The 17,760-nt window shown below is 40.9% G+C and overlaps 2 protein-coding genes across 3 annotated transcripts in view; one reads left to right on the top strand and one right to left on the bottom strand.

Annotated features, from left to right (window-relative positions):
- The window catches only part of slc26a5 (solute carrier family 26 member 5), a 22,725-nt gene extending 10,532 nt beyond the window's left edge, over positions 1 to 12,193 (top strand). The window contains exons 6-18 of one of the 2 annotated variants that reach the window (XM_039791653.1): positions 203 to 367; positions 565 to 800; positions 1,049 to 1,196; positions 3,940 to 4,053; positions 4,152 to 4,229; positions 4,507 to 4,602; positions 5,186 to 5,292; positions 5,516 to 5,585; positions 5,704 to 5,796; positions 7,555 to 7,662; positions 8,613 to 8,807; positions 9,079 to 9,133; positions 11,320 to 12,193. In XM_039791653.1, the coding sequence (XP_039647587.1) occupies positions 203 to 367; positions 565 to 800; positions 1,049 to 1,196; positions 3,940 to 4,053; positions 4,152 to 4,229; positions 4,507 to 4,602; positions 5,186 to 5,292; positions 5,516 to 5,585; positions 5,704 to 5,796; positions 7,555 to 7,662; positions 8,613 to 8,807; positions 9,079 to 9,133; positions 11,320 to 11,450 (1,596 nt within the window). In that variant the 3' untranslated portion in view covers positions 11,451 to 12,193. Of the gene's footprint in view, positions 1 to 202; positions 368 to 564; positions 801 to 1,048; positions 1,197 to 3,939; positions 4,054 to 4,151; positions 4,230 to 4,506; positions 4,603 to 5,185; positions 5,293 to 5,515; positions 5,586 to 5,703; positions 5,797 to 7,554; positions 7,663 to 8,606; positions 8,808 to 9,078; positions 9,134 to 11,319 lie in introns of both variants that reach the window. The other variant, XM_039791652.1, reaches the window with a different exon arrangement.
- psmc2 (proteasome 26S subunit, ATPase 2) lies at positions 12,166 to 17,570 on the bottom strand. The gene is made up of 12 exons (XM_039791656.1): positions 17,388 to 17,570; positions 17,048 to 17,085; positions 16,800 to 16,881; positions 16,540 to 16,639; positions 15,897 to 16,028; positions 15,713 to 15,785; positions 15,402 to 15,497; positions 14,975 to 15,139; positions 14,777 to 14,864; positions 13,892 to 14,094; positions 13,636 to 13,732; positions 12,166 to 12,456 (listed from the first exon to the last, which is right to left on the bottom strand). The coding sequence occupies exons 1-12, from the start codon at positions 17,455 to 17,457 to the stop codon at positions 12,299 to 12,301; spliced, it is 1,302 nt and encodes a 433-aa protein (XP_039647590.1). The 5' UTR covers positions 17,458 to 17,570; the 3' UTR covers positions 12,166 to 12,298.
- Between the last annotated feature and the right edge of the window lie 190 nt (positions 17,571 to 17,760).

Here is a 17,760-nt window from a genome sequence, read left to right as displayed (position 1 = left end):
TGTCTTGTTATTTGGTTAAAAACATCACAGTAAAGTAATACAGCTTGCTGAAATCTTCCCACGCTCAAAAATCACCTTTTACCCAAAGCAGCATCGTATCTGAATCACTGTTGATGTATCAACAACTTGATGTTTTTGTTTGAAACAGCTTGTTCTTATCCCCTTACCTCATTCTTTCTGGTTTTGTTTTCCTTTCTTTCAGTTTGTGCTAGGTCTTCTCAGGTTTGGTTTTGTGGCGATCTACCTCACAGAGCCCCTGGTGCGAGGCTTCACTACAGCAGCATCGGTGCACGTTGTTATCTCTCAGCTGAAGTACCTGCTGGGGGTGAAAACACAGCGTTTCAGTGGGCCCCTCTCTGCTATTTATGTGAGTTTCAATAGCTTCTGAGTGGTTTGTAGGTGAAAGTGTGCAGTACTTGATTTGAATTTGAGTTGTAGGGAATTCATCTTTTTTTACTGCCTTTTTTTTTTTCTTGGGTCTGGTTTTTTTTTTTTTTTTTTTGGTAATTGCAAAACATGTATTGCACAAATGCATAATAATAAATGGTCACACTCTTGCCCCAGAGCGTCAAGGCGGTACTCTATGACATCACAAGCACCAATGTCTCCACTCTCATCCTGGGCCTCGTGTGCTTCATCTTCCTGTTCGTGATCAAAGACCTCAACGAGCGCTTCAAGAAGAAACTGCCCATTCCCATCCCTGGAGAGATTATCGTGGTCATTGTGTCTACCAGCGTCTCTTATGGCATGTCCTTATCAGACAACTACAATGTGGACGTGGTTGGGAAGATACCAACCGGGTAGGTTCTTACGTTCTCATTTTGTCAGAGGACTTTCTGATATGTTGTGGAATATAGAGCGGTGTATTTCAGTCATGGAAAGCCGTGGGATTTTACAACTGGGACTTGTTATATATCTTAATTGTATTCATTTTGTAGTTTTAGACTCGTGTTCACCCCATCAAGCCTTAACCATCATACCATTGCAGCCAAAACATATTGACACACTGGGATGGATGAACTAGAAGTGTTATCTTATGTGTTCTCAGGCTTCTCCCTCCTACGGCCCCGGAGTTCTCTCTGTTACCCAGTTTGGTCACGGACTCCTTTGCTGTAGCCATTGTAGGATTCTCAATGGGCATCTCACTTGCCAAGACCTTTGCCCTGAAGCACGGCTACAGCGTGGATGGCAACCAGGTGAGTCTGGACATCTGAGGAGCTGCTGGCGAGCTACATCCTGGCACAATGAACTCAATGCTAACCTGACAAGTAACCGAGTAACCCCTATTTCCACTGGGCATGTCTGCGCTGCGTTCCGGCTTCGTTTTGGTTTTGTTCCGTCCTCCGCCACGCGCCAAACCACACCGGGAGCTTCTCAGAAGCGGAGCGTCTTGCTACCTGACCTGCAGATTTTAGTGTCTCTACAAGTACTTTACAAAACAATCACGTGTTTATTAAAGGTCCCATGGCATGAACATTTCACTTTATGAGGTTTTTTAACATTAATATGCGTTCCCCCAGCCTGCCTATGGCCCCCCAGTGGCTAGAAATGGCGATAGGTGTAAACCGAGCCCTGGGTATCCTGCTCTGCCTTTGAGAAAATGAAAGCTCAGATGGGCCAATCTGGAATCTTCTCCTTATGAGGTCATAAGGAGCAAGATTACCTCCCCTTTCTCTGCTTTGCCCGCCCAGAGAATTTGGCCCACCCATGAGAGAGAGAGAGAGAGAAAAGAGGAGAGAGAGAGAGAGAGAGAAAAAAAAAAAAAAAAAAAAAAAAAAAAAAAAAAAAAAAAAAAAAAAAAAAAAAAAAAAAAAAAAAAGAGAGAGAGAGAGAGAGAGAGAGAGAGAGAGAGAGAGAGAGAGAGAGAGAGAGAGAGAGAGAGAGAGATATCATGGTTTTCAAATGAACAAAGTGGCTGTTGGTCAAAGCCACACCTCCACCTTGCCCCCCCCTTTCTCCTCCTCAATAGCTACAGACACAGAAATGGCAAATACTAAGGAAAGCTCATTGTGGGACTGGCTCTAGTGGCTGTAATTCTGCACCAAGACTGAATTTTGGGAAAGAGACTTCAGATACAGTATTAGGGGACCACTAAGGTCTATATAAAAGAGACTTCAGATACAGTATTAGGGGACCACTAAGGTCTATATAAAAGAGACTTCAGATACAGTATTAGGGGACCACTAAGGTCTATATAAAAGAGACTTCAGATACAGTATTAGGGGACCACTAAGGTCTATATAAAAGAGACTTCAGATACAGTATTAGGGGACCACTAAGGTCTATATAAAAGAGACTTCAGATACAGTATTAGGGGACCACTAAGGTCTATATAAAAGAGACTTCAGATACAGTATTAGGGGACCACTAAGGTCTATATAAAAGAGACTTCAGATAGAGTATTAGGGGACCACCAAGGCCTATATAAAAACCTCCAAAGAGCACCATGTCATGGGACCTTTAAGCTAGTATCTACCTTCCACTCCAAGCACTCCTGTAATAAACTCCATGCCTTCTCTTTTCTGGTGTTGTCCTGATAAAAGGGATTTGTGATGTCTTTTATATTTTTCCACCTCCAAGATGACTCTCTTGTTGTCAGTGGTGTTGTAAAGGAGACGTATACCATATTTGGGGTTGTCTTTTGGTAACCTGACTGGATGCTCTCGCTTCCTGCCCTGCTGTCCGAACGGCTCTTTAGCGGAGCGGAGAGACGCTTCACGCACGCTCTGGACGCGCTGTGGCGCATCTGGTGGAACATCAAGCATTGACTTAAATGGCTGCGATTGGTCGCTGGGCCCACAGCGCCTCCGGTACACCGCGCAGATGCGCCTGTTGGAAAGTAGTGGTCACAGGTGGCCTCCTCTAATAAGCTGAATTCTCAAATGTTATGTAAAAGAGAAACCTGTTTTTTTTTTTTTTTGGGGGGGGGATTTCTTTTTATTTTTTATTTGATAGTATAGACACATAGGAAAAGGGGGAGAGAAGGGATGACACGCATCAAAGAGCTGTAAGTTGGATTCAAACCCGGGCTGCTGTAAAGGACTCAGTCTACATGGGGCGTACGCTCTACTGGGTGAGCTAGAGGTCGCCCCGCCTGGTTCCTTTTCTGTAATTAAGTACGATTTAATTTCTCGAGCTAGATTTGGCCTTAGAGAAGGCTGATTTCTCTTTCCAAGTATAAGGGTTTCTAATTGGCTTTTTATATGTGAGCATGTGCAGGACAAAGACTTGAGACGGTGAAAAAATTGCTGACAAGAGTGGTGGGATGAACAAAAAGATCATTACACGCTATCAATATATCCTTTTGTATTTAAAATGATTCCAATCATTAAAACCGAAACTAAGACGTGTCTAAATAAGCTGGTTTCCGACGCTCACTGAACCATTTGTAATATTGAGACACATTTGTGCCGTGCGGAAACGCTGTGCTCTGCCTGTCCCTCACTGCCCCGCCAGTCTGCTGCAATACGCCAAATTAAACTGAACGCAGCGTCTTCTGTCATGAATAACGTCAAAATAAGTTACGCCTCTAAAATAAGGTTCAATGCAGAGGGAAAAGTTGTTTTATTTATTTATTTTTGGTTCACACTGCCCAATGACACGGATACTGAAGTCACATAGATTCACAGGCGGAGCTAGGTTATTTAAAACCGCAAATATCCCAGCAATGAGAAGACCTTATTTCAGGCTATGCTGTATGTTACACTATGTGATTTAGATATGGAAAATCACTTCTGGAAATGAGAAGTCACTGTAACTTCAGCTTAGCACAACTGACCCTTTCTGGAGTTCATTGTGGGTTTCTGTGGGTTCTTTACTGTCATCTGCTTACTTGTACCCACACACTGTAAGTTTGGGTAATTTCCAAGATATTATTCACATTCCATTGAATGTATTTCCATGGTCGGAGACCAAACCTTTGTGTCGTTCGGCTTTCAGGAGCTGATTGCCCTCGGCCTGTGTAACTTCATCAGCTCTTTCTTCCAAACCTTCGCCATCACTTGCTCCATGTCGAGGAGTCTGGTGCAGGAGAGCACTGGTGGAAAAACCCAGGTAACGCACACACAGTAGTACAGGAGTGATTACACTATCTTACTTGATAAGACTAAATTGGTGTTGTAAAACGTGTGTGTGTGTGTCTCTGTCTCCAGATAGCAGGACTGCTCGGGTCTCTCATGGTGCTGTTAGTGGTGGTGGCCATTGGTTTTGTCTTCCAGCCGCTCCCTCAGGTGGGTGCTGCCGATTAGGTGTTGCTGATGACGCAGAGCTTCCTGTCTGGCAGCTCGGCGTCACAGGTGGAGCTGCAGAACCCTTTTATTTTCTTCCCAGTCTGTTGAACAAACAACGGCTGACACCTCCACTGATACAGATTACAAGTCACAATAACTAGTTAATGTGTAATGTTTCTTGTAATGAGTTAAAAAAAGACTGCCAAGAGTCTTTCCTAATTTGTTCCTGGCATTTGTTTTGTTCTCATGTTGTACTATCTTCTGATCTGTTACTCAGACTGCGCTGGCTGCCATCATCATGGTGAACCTGTTGGGGATGTTCAAACAGTTCCGAGACATTCCTACTCTGTGGAGGAACAGCAAGATCGAACTGGTCAGTTGCCAAAACCAAATCAAAAGTTTAGTTTATTTGGTTTATTTTGAACATATAACAGATAATTAAGAACTTGTGCATTTGAGTTGCAGCAATAAAACTTCCACAAACAAAATCGTCAGCAAAGATATCTTTCAACATTCCAGGAAATGATTCAAATAAGGATTTCCATGTTCAAAAAGGAGAAGGAATAAGTTTAGAAATACTTTTCTGGTCCTACCCACCTTTTCTATGTTTTATAAAGCAAAAACAAAAAAGTTCTGCACTTTTAGTTGGAGTTAAAGAGAGAAAAGGGACATGAAACTACTATCTAACTATTTATGTGCTAAGTGTGACTCTTAAATATCATTAAATTATTGTCAGACTATATGTGATTCCTCTCTTCAATTACTGAAGGTCATGAGACGTATGTTGACTGAGATATGATTGGGATCCTCTATCACATGCCATTGATCTTGTCAGTGTGTGATAAATTAAACGCCCTGTTTTTTTCCCATTTAGATGAGGAAAAGAGGATGTAGCTGTCACTCTGCTGTAACACTTCATGTCAGTATATTTCTGTTGCTTCCCTTTTCTTCCTCAGGCCATCTGGCTTGTGGCCTTCGTAGCATCTGTGCTGTTGGGACTGGATTATGGCCTCCTGGCGGCCATCGCATTCGCCATACTAACGGTCATTTACAGAACACAGAGGTATTGAATAGGCAGCTGCTTGTCTTTTGTGTTTTAGTCCGAATGTGTGATTCTCTTTTTTTTCACATAATTTACTACATTCACTGAATAAACGTGATGCCGCATATCATAGCGTGTAAATACATTTGTATGAACTGGTTTGGGTGGTGCTCCAAGCGTGCTAACAGAATAATTTAGTGTCAAAGTTATTTAAGTGTTTCTGACCTTTCTCCTCACCTTCCAGCCCTGAAAGTGCCATCCTGGGTCATGTTCCCGGCACGGAGCTGTACTGTGATGTGGATGAGTATGAAGAGGTGAGACTGTCAGAAGAGAAAAACGCCTTTTTTGAGTTTGAACCCAGGCTAAAAAAAGTTCACATTAAGTCTGTTGTTCTGAACTCTGAAAAGCCTGTGATTTGTGTTTTGTTACCAGGTGGCTGAATATGAGGGGATTAAGATTTTCCACTATAACTCTTCAATCTACTTCGCCAACAGTGATCTTTATGTGAACGCCCTCAAGGAGAAGGTAACATGTGACATGTCCTCTATGGAGGGAGTCGAATGAATGAATGAATGAAAGACAGAATGAAACGGATTGTTTAAAGTGCATTGAAGTCTAGAATTAACAAACAGCATTGGCACCATGTAGATCATCACTACTGTTACCCAGCGACATGTAATTGTATGAAAACAATGCGGTGGCAGATTGATTGTTAAAGTTGTGAGCAGTTGTCAGGGTCCAGCGTATTGTCCCTCGCCTTGCAAAACTCTATTCTCTTCGGGAAACAAACTACGAGCTAGCCAGCTACCTGGTGCAACAAGGCAGGCCTGCTTGGTTCTTTCGGGGAATAATTGTAAAGATTTACAAAGTTTATGTTTAACGTTACAGCATTTACTATCTAACTGGGACGTTTTGGGACTGATTGTGACAGGATTGTTGTGGACGAAGTAACATGACACAGGGCTATTAATAACTTGTGCTACTCAGTTAACTTCATTTAATATTGTATGTGGCGTTTACTTTTGCGGGGTGCATATGTTCCACTAAAACAAGTTCCTTCCTGAGACTGTTTTGCAGAGCTGCCGTTGCTGCGTCCGAAGCTCGTCTATGAATCTGTTGCGCCAGTGCGTGCTGGGAGGCTTTCCGACACACTTACCTTGTGTAAACTGCAATCACATGTTTGCCACTTAAGCCAATAATATGAATACGAACTCAATGATTTGAACTAATTTTGCTTTTATTTCAAAAATAATTCAAGATAACTTCATCCAGGATTAACAACTCAATCCTCAAACTGATTTCAAAGAACCAAATGATCTGGAGGAGAGAACAGGATTATTTCAGCTCTGATTAGTAGAGCCACGTTGAAGAATGGGGCCCAGGTTTTTGAGATTAATGTGTAAAAACAAGGACGACCGTATGACTGCACCTATGTCTGGGTCCAGGGTTGAACAAGTTAGTGAATTTATCCTATTTAAAGGGAACAGTTTGACAATTTAGGAAATACTAACAACATTTCAGAAGGAATCTGAAATCTAACTCGCAAAAAGTTAAATGAGAAAATCTCTGTATAGTTAATATGAAGCTACAGAACTTTTAACCTTTTGGACAGAGCAAGGCTAGCTGTTTCTCTAGACACCATCTGCTTCCAGTTTTTATGCTAAAATAAGATAACAGAAGTCGCTTCCTATTTAGAATATGTGGAAATTTTAAATGACTTTTGAAAAACTTGCCTCGGCCTCCAGTGCAGCCTGGGAGAGTAAAAACGACTCCATCAAGTGGCTTTGTTCAAGGGTTTTCAAGGAGGCTAACAGCTGTTGGCCTGGACAGGAAAAGTAGCAGTTGCTAATTGTCATGCAGGACATTAGAATGAGTTAGATTAAAGCTTAATTGTGTTTCTTGGTTGTGCTGTAAGATGTCCTACGCACAAGTTGTCATTAGATCTACTTCAGTTATTGTACTGAGTGTTCAGCCGAGGTTTTCAGCAAACCGTTACAAGGAAATAAAGTTTTAAAACGGTCTCTGGATTGTGAGAATTTCTTTAACAAAATGCACCTTTCTAAAATGTGAGTTTTATGTAATTATCACAAGCCTACTATTAAAAAAAAAACTTACTTAAATCTCCTATAAACTCAGATTTATAGGAGATTTAAGTAAGGTTAATAATGCTAAATAATACATTTTAGCTTTATAAAATAAATAAATCACCCTTTTTTGTAGCTCATTTCTACTAGTCAAACTGTTTGACTCACATGTTGGCTAATATTGATGATGTCTTTACAGACGGGAGTAAATCCCGAGCACTTGCAAGCTGCCCGGAAAGCCCAAAAAAAACAGAAAGAGAAGGCAAACGGCAACCACAGCTTTCCAATGAAGATGATGTCTGCCCAGGTGAGTTCTCCTTTCATTTTCTTCTCTCCCTGCTTCCTTGTTTGGTATGTACACAGTCAGCTTTGTTTAATCAGCATGCTGCATATTTGCATTTATGTGTGTGGGCTTGTGAAATCCTGGAGGGATTGTGAAACGTGTTTCCCAAGGCTGCGGTACAGTAGCAGGAAGCGACTAACGATGTTCCTTAGGCCTCGGTGGAGAACTCTGTAAAGAGATGGCAGAAAACTGTCTTATTTTATCATGTCATGTATACTAAAGTTTGTTTGGTAAAAGTGAAATGAAAAAAAGACATTTTTGTCTCGTTAGCTAGATATACTGTACATAAGCAACGTCTACATATTCTCAGAGCCTCTATGTAGAAAATGTTGGACTCTGGCTCCCCGCAGTGGTAGTATCAAAAAAATACACAAAAATGACAACGTGAAATATCTTGTGGCTTATTAACCCTTGTGTTATGGTTCAAATTTTCAAAGCTTTTATATCAGAAATATGGGTTTCTTACAACCTAAGTGCCCCAAAATAACTTGGATGCATGCATGTACGTTAACATTCTTTGCAGGTAAAATGAATGATTACTTCCATTGAATTTTGGTTGTTTTATTTAGGTTCATAGCATTTGAAAAAAGTGGTTTCAAAACCATATCCTGACTAAACTTTGACATAAACCAGTCTGTGATTCTCTCAGCATCCACTGATCTTAACTATTAGTTAAAATAATTCCTGTTTTGTTTTGTTTTTAACTCAAAATAGGTAGAATGTCATTTAATTAGGTTAATTGACCATGAATTAAAAAAAAAACTTTAAAGAGGGACAAAAAAGTAAAAAACAAAAAAGTGCCAAAAGCGTTTTAAAAAAGCGTTCATTTCTTGGTCGACCGGAAGACATCACAAGGGTTATATTCCTGTCATAAAAAGATGACTTTGTTTGAATGCTTCTACAATAAGGAGCAGGGAGTGACGCATGAGGTTTTGTCCTATAACAACGCGGAGAAGGAGCAGGGGAACGGCCAGTTGGGGGACAGACACAGCGAGTCAGTCTCAGAGGAGGCTGTCTTCCTTGAACCTCTCAGCACCGTCCACTCCATCATCCTGGACTGGACCCCTGCCAGCTTCATCGACTCTGTGGGAGCCAAAGCCATCAAACAGGTTCGTCTTTTTTATTTTTTTTATTAACTGAGGGTATTTTCAATATTGAGTTCACTGCAACAGGGTTTCTAACAGTTGGGTATTAGGGGGAGATTACTTTAGGTAAACAATTCAGTACACAGTAAGGGGAGGAATAAATTAATTGTTTATATAAATGCTTTGAAGTTCAATCCAGTGTAAGTCAGGAATGCTTGTAGGAAAATGTGCGATGCAGAAGGAACCCTGGTTCAGGACTTGACCTCAGGGAGTAAATCACTATTTGTCTCTGCAGGTTATCAAGGAATACGCAGCTGTGGATGTTCGAGTGGTGATAGCCGGCTGCAGCAGTAAGTAATCACAGTGACTTTTTTTCTGTTATATAGAGATACTATACAGTAATTGCTACTGTCATTTATTACATGTGGAAATATAATAACAGTCACATTGGCTAACCTGGATTAATTTGTATGATTTAAGAGGAACCTAGTTTAGATCCTTTCCCAGATTAAACACGTAACTCTGATGTGGAAATATCTTTCTTTTTAAACTTTTGCTTCATGTCTGCCTGCAAAGTCAGGACTTGCACACCATTGTTTATAGTATGACATTATAATCATCATTATATTGGGGACCAAGAATGTATTGCAGAGGGTTTACTTGACAAATCCATCAATGACTATTTTATCAAACCTAATCAATATTGTACAACACATTTAGTAGCCGGTTTTTAGATACATGTGGCTACAACTAACCACCATAACTTACTATATACTTTGGGGATGTAAGAAAAAAATCGATACACTTGAGTATTGCGATATTTTATTTTGTAATACTGTATCGATTTTCAAAAAGGCTATATCGTTTTTTTTTACTTTCAAAAATATTCATGTAAGACAGTGGTTTATGTTGTGTTTAAACCCCCTACCACTAGATAACTATGCTGAGACGCACTACTAGTGTCCTCGCCTAGCAGTGCCTAGCAGTGCCTGACTTTTTGCTAGAAGCTAACAACGTAGCTATGGCTGAACTTTGGCCTACTTTAGCATATCAACATTAGCTCACTAAGAACCTGGGAACCACAATCCCAAACTGGCAGTTTGATTTTCTGTGTACTGAATTGTTTACCTAAAGTAATCTTCTTTGACTTTTATGAACATCATGTATTTTTTTTTTTTTATATTAGTTTTTCTTCAATTATACTTTAAAAAAATCCCAATATATCGCCTTACGCACAGTATCGCAATATATGACCCATGTATCGTGATACGTATCGTATCGCCAGATTCTTGCCAATACACAGCCCTAATATACTTTCACCATACCATTTATTTATTAGTACAACACATGCAGGGTTCAAAATTAGCACAATCCACTAGCCAAATGCTGGTAAAATATGCAAGTGGCTGGTAGATTTGCTTCATCCATCAGCCAAAAAAACAATAGTAGTCTATTAAATGGCTGGTAAAATTTGAACATTTACTTGCCATTTGGCTGACGAAAAAGTAAATTTTGGACCCCGAACACAGGTCGACAGCACTACTAGTCTAGGGTGACCATATTTTGATTTCCAAAAAAGAGGACACTCGGCCCAGCCTCGAGACACAAATTCAGACAGGCTTCTCAGAGGTTAATGAACATGCTTTATTATGCCTCAATTGTGCAAAAATAACTTCTTTAATAAAATAAAATATAATCTGTAACAACCTGTAACAAAATAATAGCTCTCTTTTAAAATAAATAAATAATATGAAATAATGTTCTAAATATGACCTCTTCTGTGTTAGAAGATCCAGCTTCAACAAAATATCTCAATAACTTTTCAATGTAATAAGAGAAATAATAAAGACACTGAAACATATGTGCCAGCTTTGCACACGGTGCACTCCGCCTCCCACTGGTCCGGTCCCGACCGGGACGGTAGTGGGACATTTATTTTGCAGTTCAACTGTGAAGCTGCACTAGTCTTGTTTTATGGTTCTGGCTTTCGCCGTAGCCTGTGCCTGTGCCTGCCTGGCGTGTGTGCGTGCGTGCGTGTGTGTGCCGCCCACAAAGCAGCTTAATGATCCCATTAAAAACCAGACATTTTCATGAATTTATAAACCAAAAGAGGACGTTTGGTCACCCTGTACTAGTCTATATCAACCACCTTCTACTTCTGGGATTGCTCTGTTGCCGCCGGAAAATCCGCCGTATGTCCTTCTTTTCAGCTGGATGTCCACAGCACTACAAAGCACTATAAACTACAGCGATACAATTCATGAATTTCTTACTATAAACTAGCAAGGCCATCTTATGTTCTCCACAGTAGTATTTTACTGTTTGAGATACATTCTTTTAAAAGTAGCCAACTGCTATGGAGTAATCCGGTCAAGCTGAATACCTAGTTTTTGCTGGTGGGCTGTGATCAGGTTCCTTTATGGTACACATGGTACAGCAGATGTGAGATGTAAATGCTGTCATCTAAATCCTGTAGTATGAGAACAGGGTTTGCATGTGGTCTGACTGATCCTGTGTCTCTGCTTTAATCTACAAGGAAGCCTAATGTCTGAGCTGGACACCTTACAGTTTTTCACTGGGGTCACGACCCCAGAGATGGTGTTCCCCACCGTCCATGATGCAGTACTGCGCTGTCAGCACTCAAAGGGCAGCTATGGAACAACCTGACTGGAGAAGACCCCTGAATCACAGCAGCAAGGTCTTGCCTTGGGACAGATTTGGGAGGTCCTCCACACAACTGTACTGTAGGTGCGATTACCTTTTGATGCTTCCGCATCACAGTAGGGATGAACCGAGCAATCATTCATATTGAATAGTGTTTGTAGAACAGCTTTTCCCTCTCATAAAGCACACAAGAGTATGACAACCTTGTGAACTTAAGGTGGCCAGCGCAGTGAGTGAGTGGGCCGTTTTATGAGGCTTTTATTATCCAATCAGAAATGCAGGATATATTCTAGCTGACATTCTTACAGCCATATGTCTGTTTAGAGTTGCACTTTTTTTGTAGTTGCATTGAAGTTCTTACTGCTTTGCTGGAATAAGTACTTTCACAGTAAGCTGACCTTGTTAGAATGTTATAGTTTTTGGTATAAATGTATGAAAACTAAAACTGCCTCAATATCCTGTTGGCATCACTGTTTGTTATTGAGAAGTTTTGTTTTAAGCTGTATGTTTGTCTGTGTATTTAAACCAGCGAAAGCACTATCATTCGTCAATTTGCAGTACCTGCACTGCGTTTTCAGTCTGAGTGCAACACTAATATTGTACAAGTGTTTTCCTATTTAAGAAAAAAAAGAAGCTGTAGTTGTGCTGTAATTGTGGAACACAAGATGCCTTAAAAGTTACAATGTGGTTATTTTACAAAACATTTTACAGACTCAAATCTGGAATAAAGTTTATTTTTAAGTGAACAAGCAACAACAAAAGGACAATATTTTTGACTCCGATCTATGCTTCTTTTGATAGTAAAAAGCCAAAGTGGAACTTCTCTCTTTCTCTCAATCACACACACACACTCAGTTGTAGGTCATGTATCTGGGGGTGGCGCTGAACTTGGCGTAGGACTTGATGACCTTGTTAACAGCCTCCAGGAAGTCTTTCTCTGTGGCGATCTTCCTGCGAGCTCTGATGGCGAACATGCCCGCCTCTGTGCACACACTGCGGATCTCGGCACCTGGCGGGAACACACAGCATCAAACTCTGCTCACAGAACGACTTTCAGGACGAACAAAACAATGTGTACAACTTCAGTCAGTCAGTCATTCATGTTTGAGATGTTTAGGTTTTGGGTGAGATGCCTCTATTGTCAATTTTGTGATAGAGAGATTTAAACAAAAAAAAAAAGCTTTTAATTCATGTGCTGAGAAAAATGTCTTCAGACATAAGATGTCATTACAACCAAACTTTTTAACTGCTTTTGGAGCTTTGTGCCGTGTTTCCAAAACATTTATAAAGACAGTATTGTCTTCATACCTATGAGGTAAACAAACCCTAGATTTCCCCTGACTCATCTTTCTGTCCAGTGAAAACCATGTCCCTCCAAAACATCAACTTTTCATTTTACTTTCATTTTAACTCCAAGGCACAATGAGTAGGATTTTCCTACAAAAATAATAGAAGTGAGTGTATCTGCATCTGCAGAGACCCTGCCCACTGCCTGTATTTTCTTTATGTTCGGGACATTTCTGGGCCTCAATCTCTATTAAAACGTAGCGACCAGGTGCCAGATCGTAAGCACGCATCCAAGACGAAGCTACGGTAATGGCGGACACGGCGCCTAAAAAAACAACATACACAAAATGTAGCAAGGCGAAACGGCAAGCAGACAAAGCTCTTCCATAAACGAGAGTGAGCCGGTAGAAAAGAGGCCAACTTTGTAACCGACAAATCCTACACATTCTGCCTTTTAATAAAAACACAAGTTTTCAGTTTTGGGACGACTGATTCAAAATCCTTTAAATAGCTCGAGAAAAATGAGCCTTTTGTCAATACACAAACATTTAATTCTTTGGTTTATCTGACAATTTCAAAATCACTAAATATAGAGATGCATGGTTTTTATTGGACAGTGACAACTTGTTACAGTGCGCCCTTGTGGCCACACACCAGTACTACAACAGTGGACAAATAATTGAAGGCAAATTTGGAACGGTCATCTAGAGTGTCTAGTGGTTAATACTCCACACCAGTAAAATAAGCAACTGAGAAGATGAACAAACATCAGTATTATAGTGACCCTGGGAGTGATACTTTTAGAACTGGAAGCCAGACTAATGTCAAATAGAGCTATAGGAAGATTATGTAGAAGACAAATGTCAGATAGGAGATTGAATGCTGCTGTTGTCAGTCTTACCAGTGCTGTTGGGACAGAGGCGAGCCAGCAGCTCAAAGCGAATGTCTCTCTCCACGCTCATAGAGCGGGCATGGATCTTGAAGATGTGTGTGCGACCCTGAAACGAAAAAACAAAAACCAGGTGAGGCTAGAAAAACAGCTACTTTGCTTCTGATCGCAGCCGGTATAACTTGACAAATTGGATAACATGGGCACCGATATGAAAATATATCCACTTCCGCGTCCAGTGTGTATTTTTTTTTATACTGTAACTCACCTCCAGGTCAGGCAGGCTGAACTCGATCTTCCTGTCCAGACGTCCGGGTCTCATCAGGGCCGGGTCCAGGGTGTCCGGTCGGTTGGTGGCCATCAGCACTTTGATGTTGCCTCGGGGGTCGAAGCCGTCCAGCTGGTTGATGAGCTCCAGCATAGTCCTCTGGACCTCATTGTCTCCACCGGCACCATCGTCAAAACGAGCACCTGGCAGGTTCAAGCACAGCACACGTTTCCATGTCGATGTGGAAGATTGTTTTCTGCTCAAGTGTAACATGGGGATACGTTTTTCCCCACTGCTTTAAAAGAAATAACTGAGTTTTTCACGATGGGACAAAAGAAAAACATTGTACATAGAGAAGGAATGCAACAAAACTGGCTAAAATTAGTTATTAATATCCATTTTTATGGGTTATTTTAAAAAGGGATAGTTTGGATTCTTTAAAGTGGGGTTGAATGAGGTACATAGTCATCCATAGTCAGTTTGGCCCCCAGTGTGAAGAAGCAGACAAGAGTACCGACACAGAAGCTAAGCAATGTACTGCTGTGGACGGGGGCAGCAGATAAATCTATTTAAGCTATCTGTTTAAGCGTATGCTATATTTAGAATATTTTCACCGCTTTACCTTGCCGCCCTTTACGACGGGGAAGTGAAGCCATTATAACGTTCTCTAAAAGCCACCAGACACCTTTTGACAAAAACTGTAATTTAACCTCGAAGAACAAAAGGAGTTGCTGCTCTACCGCTGCCTTGATCAGTTAGTTTGTTACATCCTGACCCTTTTAGTTTAAGCCATTTTAAAATGATCATTACACAGACACATGAGTGAAAATGTACTTGAAATAAAATAGTTAACATAAAAGAATGTGACCGTGGGGTGAGCCTTACCTCCAATGGCATCAATTTCATCAAAGAAGATCAGACAAGCCTTCTTAGTCCTGGCCATCTCAAACAGTTCACGCACCATCCTGGCTCCCTACACACAAAGACAGGAATCCAAATGTAATACTTACATTGATCAGGATTCACTATCTAACAGCCGCTGTTCTCTGCCGGGTGCGTTTCTCAAGCTCTTCACCCACTCACCTCTCCCACATACTTCTGCACCAGCTCGGAGCCGATGACTCGGATGAAGCAGGCGTCAGTCCTGTTGGCCACGGCGCGGGCGCACAGTGTCTTTCCTGTGCCGGGCGGCCCGAACAGCAGCACACCTTTTGGAGGCTCAATACCCAGATTGACAAACCTCTCAGGCTGGTGAGCAGAGGAGAAAGAAAACGGGATGATCAGTCAGGATCTCTCACGTGGCAGACAACAGTCCTGTTAACTGTACTAAATTGGAAACTTAACTTATTTTTTTACAGAACACAGGTATGATGGCAGGTCTGTCTATTAGTAATATTGCTTCAAGAAAGGGTTAATGGACAGTCTGTCTGAGTCTGGGTGATTGTTGTGACTAGGAAAAGCTCTGGGAGTGATTCAGGCTGTGGGATAGTCTTCATTTGTGAACACTCACATGGAGCAGGGGGGTCTCGACCACTTCTCTCAGCTTCTCAATCTGCTCCTTACATCCGCCGACATCACTGTAGGTCACATCAGGCTTCTCCTCCACCTACAACACAAGAACAGAGTTGTTGCAGCTTACTCTGGAAATTACACAAGCCAACGTTGCAATTTTTTTAGTAAAAGGTGGACGTCGGCTGTCACTTTCTCAAAACTGAATTGGGACAATGTTGTAAAAAGTCATAGATAGCGTAAGAGCTTAAACGTTTAAACTTTTCACAGATTTCTTTACGACAATGTTGCTCTCATGAAGCAGATTCATACCTGCATCATGGTGACAGTTGGGTCAATCTTAGGAGGCAGAGGAATGTGGATCTGATACTTGTTTCTGTCAACACTGAAAGACCACAAGAGACACTACATTTAGCAGATTGTATCACTAGACATTCGACAGAAATGTGACCTTTTAAATAATATTTGAGACATTTAAATAAACCTTCCGCCTCACCCGACTCTCATGCCCTCCTCGATGTCAGTGGGGGCCACCTGGTCGCTCAGGTCCACCACAAACTTGGCAAACTGTTTGACGTTGATAATGTATTTGGGGTCCTCTGAGTCTGCGTTGATGATCTTTGTGCATCTGTTTGAATAATACACAGATTAGACAAATGGATATCCTTTAAAAATTCAACCATGGTAAAACACCATTTACAAGTTGTTGTTATTAATTATAATTTATATATATATATATATATATATAAGTTTTGTGAGGTGGAATATATTTTGCACTTTTATTTTGACGGGATAGACAATACATGCACAAGGTTTTTAGACAAATGCAGTAGGAAATATGAGTTTACTCGACACAATCCTATAGTATGCAAATATTTAGCATCTTAAAAAATGGGAATAAATTAAGCATTACACATTATTTGTTGGGAAGATATCGTTCTTGCTAAAGCTAGGAGACAGCGTTTTTCCCTCACAGGACATGTCACATTCAATTTTGACTTTCCCTTGTGATGTAGCTAAAACAGCCATATCCAAAAAATAATGCCACATTAGCTTTTTTTATGTCACAATACTAGTACTGACTCAAAACCACTGTGATTGATTTTTTATTTTTTAAACTACCAGCCAGTTTGCTTTACCTTGCAACTTGCAGCGGCTGTTCACTCTGCAGAGTCTGTTTGTCAGCAGCCAGATCCCAGAGTGCTGGTGGAGCCAGGCCTGTGTCGGACTCCTTAATGCCTGTCAAAGCCAAGAAAACACAACAGGAACTTCAAACCCAATCTGGCATCCGGTCACACATCTGACGCAAGTGATTAACTTTGAACACTATGAGTAATAACAACATATTTTCAACTGTCACACTTTATCATTTAAGTGTAGTCCTGGCTTTATCGCCCACCTGTCAACTCGTTGATCTTTTTGAGCAGCTGCTGGATGTCATCTTCCACTTGTTTGATCTGTCTGGAGTAGGTGCTTTGACCCTGAAGACACACAGCAACAACATTAGAACTTAAAATGGATGTGCATCTATGTGTATTTCAGGCCTGTCTGTGTGTGTTTAAAAAAATAAAGTAACAGAGTGCAAATGTGACCAATTTCACCGCTTTAGATGTCAACTGGTGCTAGCTTTGCTTAGGCCGTACTTACATATGTTTTCAGCAGGGCAATGTCCCCTTCATCCAAAGCTGTGAAGATGAAAACAACATCAACGGGGTTTTGCATTCTGTCATTAGGCCGCAAGCACTTTTGTCGAACTTAGCGATGCAGCGTATCATTAACGTTACATCAAGTTTACACGTTTTACAGTAGCCGCATTCACTGCAAACATCTTAAATGTTACCGCAAAAGTTACCGCGGACATAGGGAAAAATTAGCAGTCTTATTTAACGAGCAGAGCTAGCTAACGTTAGCCAAGTAGCTATTGTCGTCGTTCATTTTCAGCTATTAACGTGAACGTTACATTTGTTTTTCGTAGATATAACGTTACCTCTGATAGGTCCTTCATCCTTCTCCTCATCCTTAGTTTTCCTTTGATCGTCTCCCAAATAGTCCGGCATTTCTTATCTGGGAATAAACAGCTTCTTACAAAAAGAGACCGAGCTCTTTGGCAGTCAAACAGTACAATTACACAGCAGCTTTGGGTTTCCGACAGTCACCGGAAATACAGGTCGGAATTTTATTCAGGCTGTACCACCAATACATTTTTTTATTTTTGTCACATAAACAGTAATCTTATATTTCATCATAAATATTACTCAATCATTGCAAATGCGTTTTAATTTATATTAGTGGGTTTCCAACAAATAGGCGCTGCTTCATAAAACGCTTAATGCTGAACTAAAATAGCTAGGAACCATAGC

This window comes from Perca fluviatilis, chromosome 23 (assembly GCF_010015445.1).
Source record: "Perca fluviatilis chromosome 23, GENO_Pfluv_1.0, whole genome shotgun sequence".
Lineage (NCBI taxonomy): Eukaryota > Metazoa > Chordata > Actinopteri > Perciformes > Percidae > Perca > Perca fluviatilis.
This window is presented reverse-complemented; position numbering and strand designations above follow the sequence as displayed.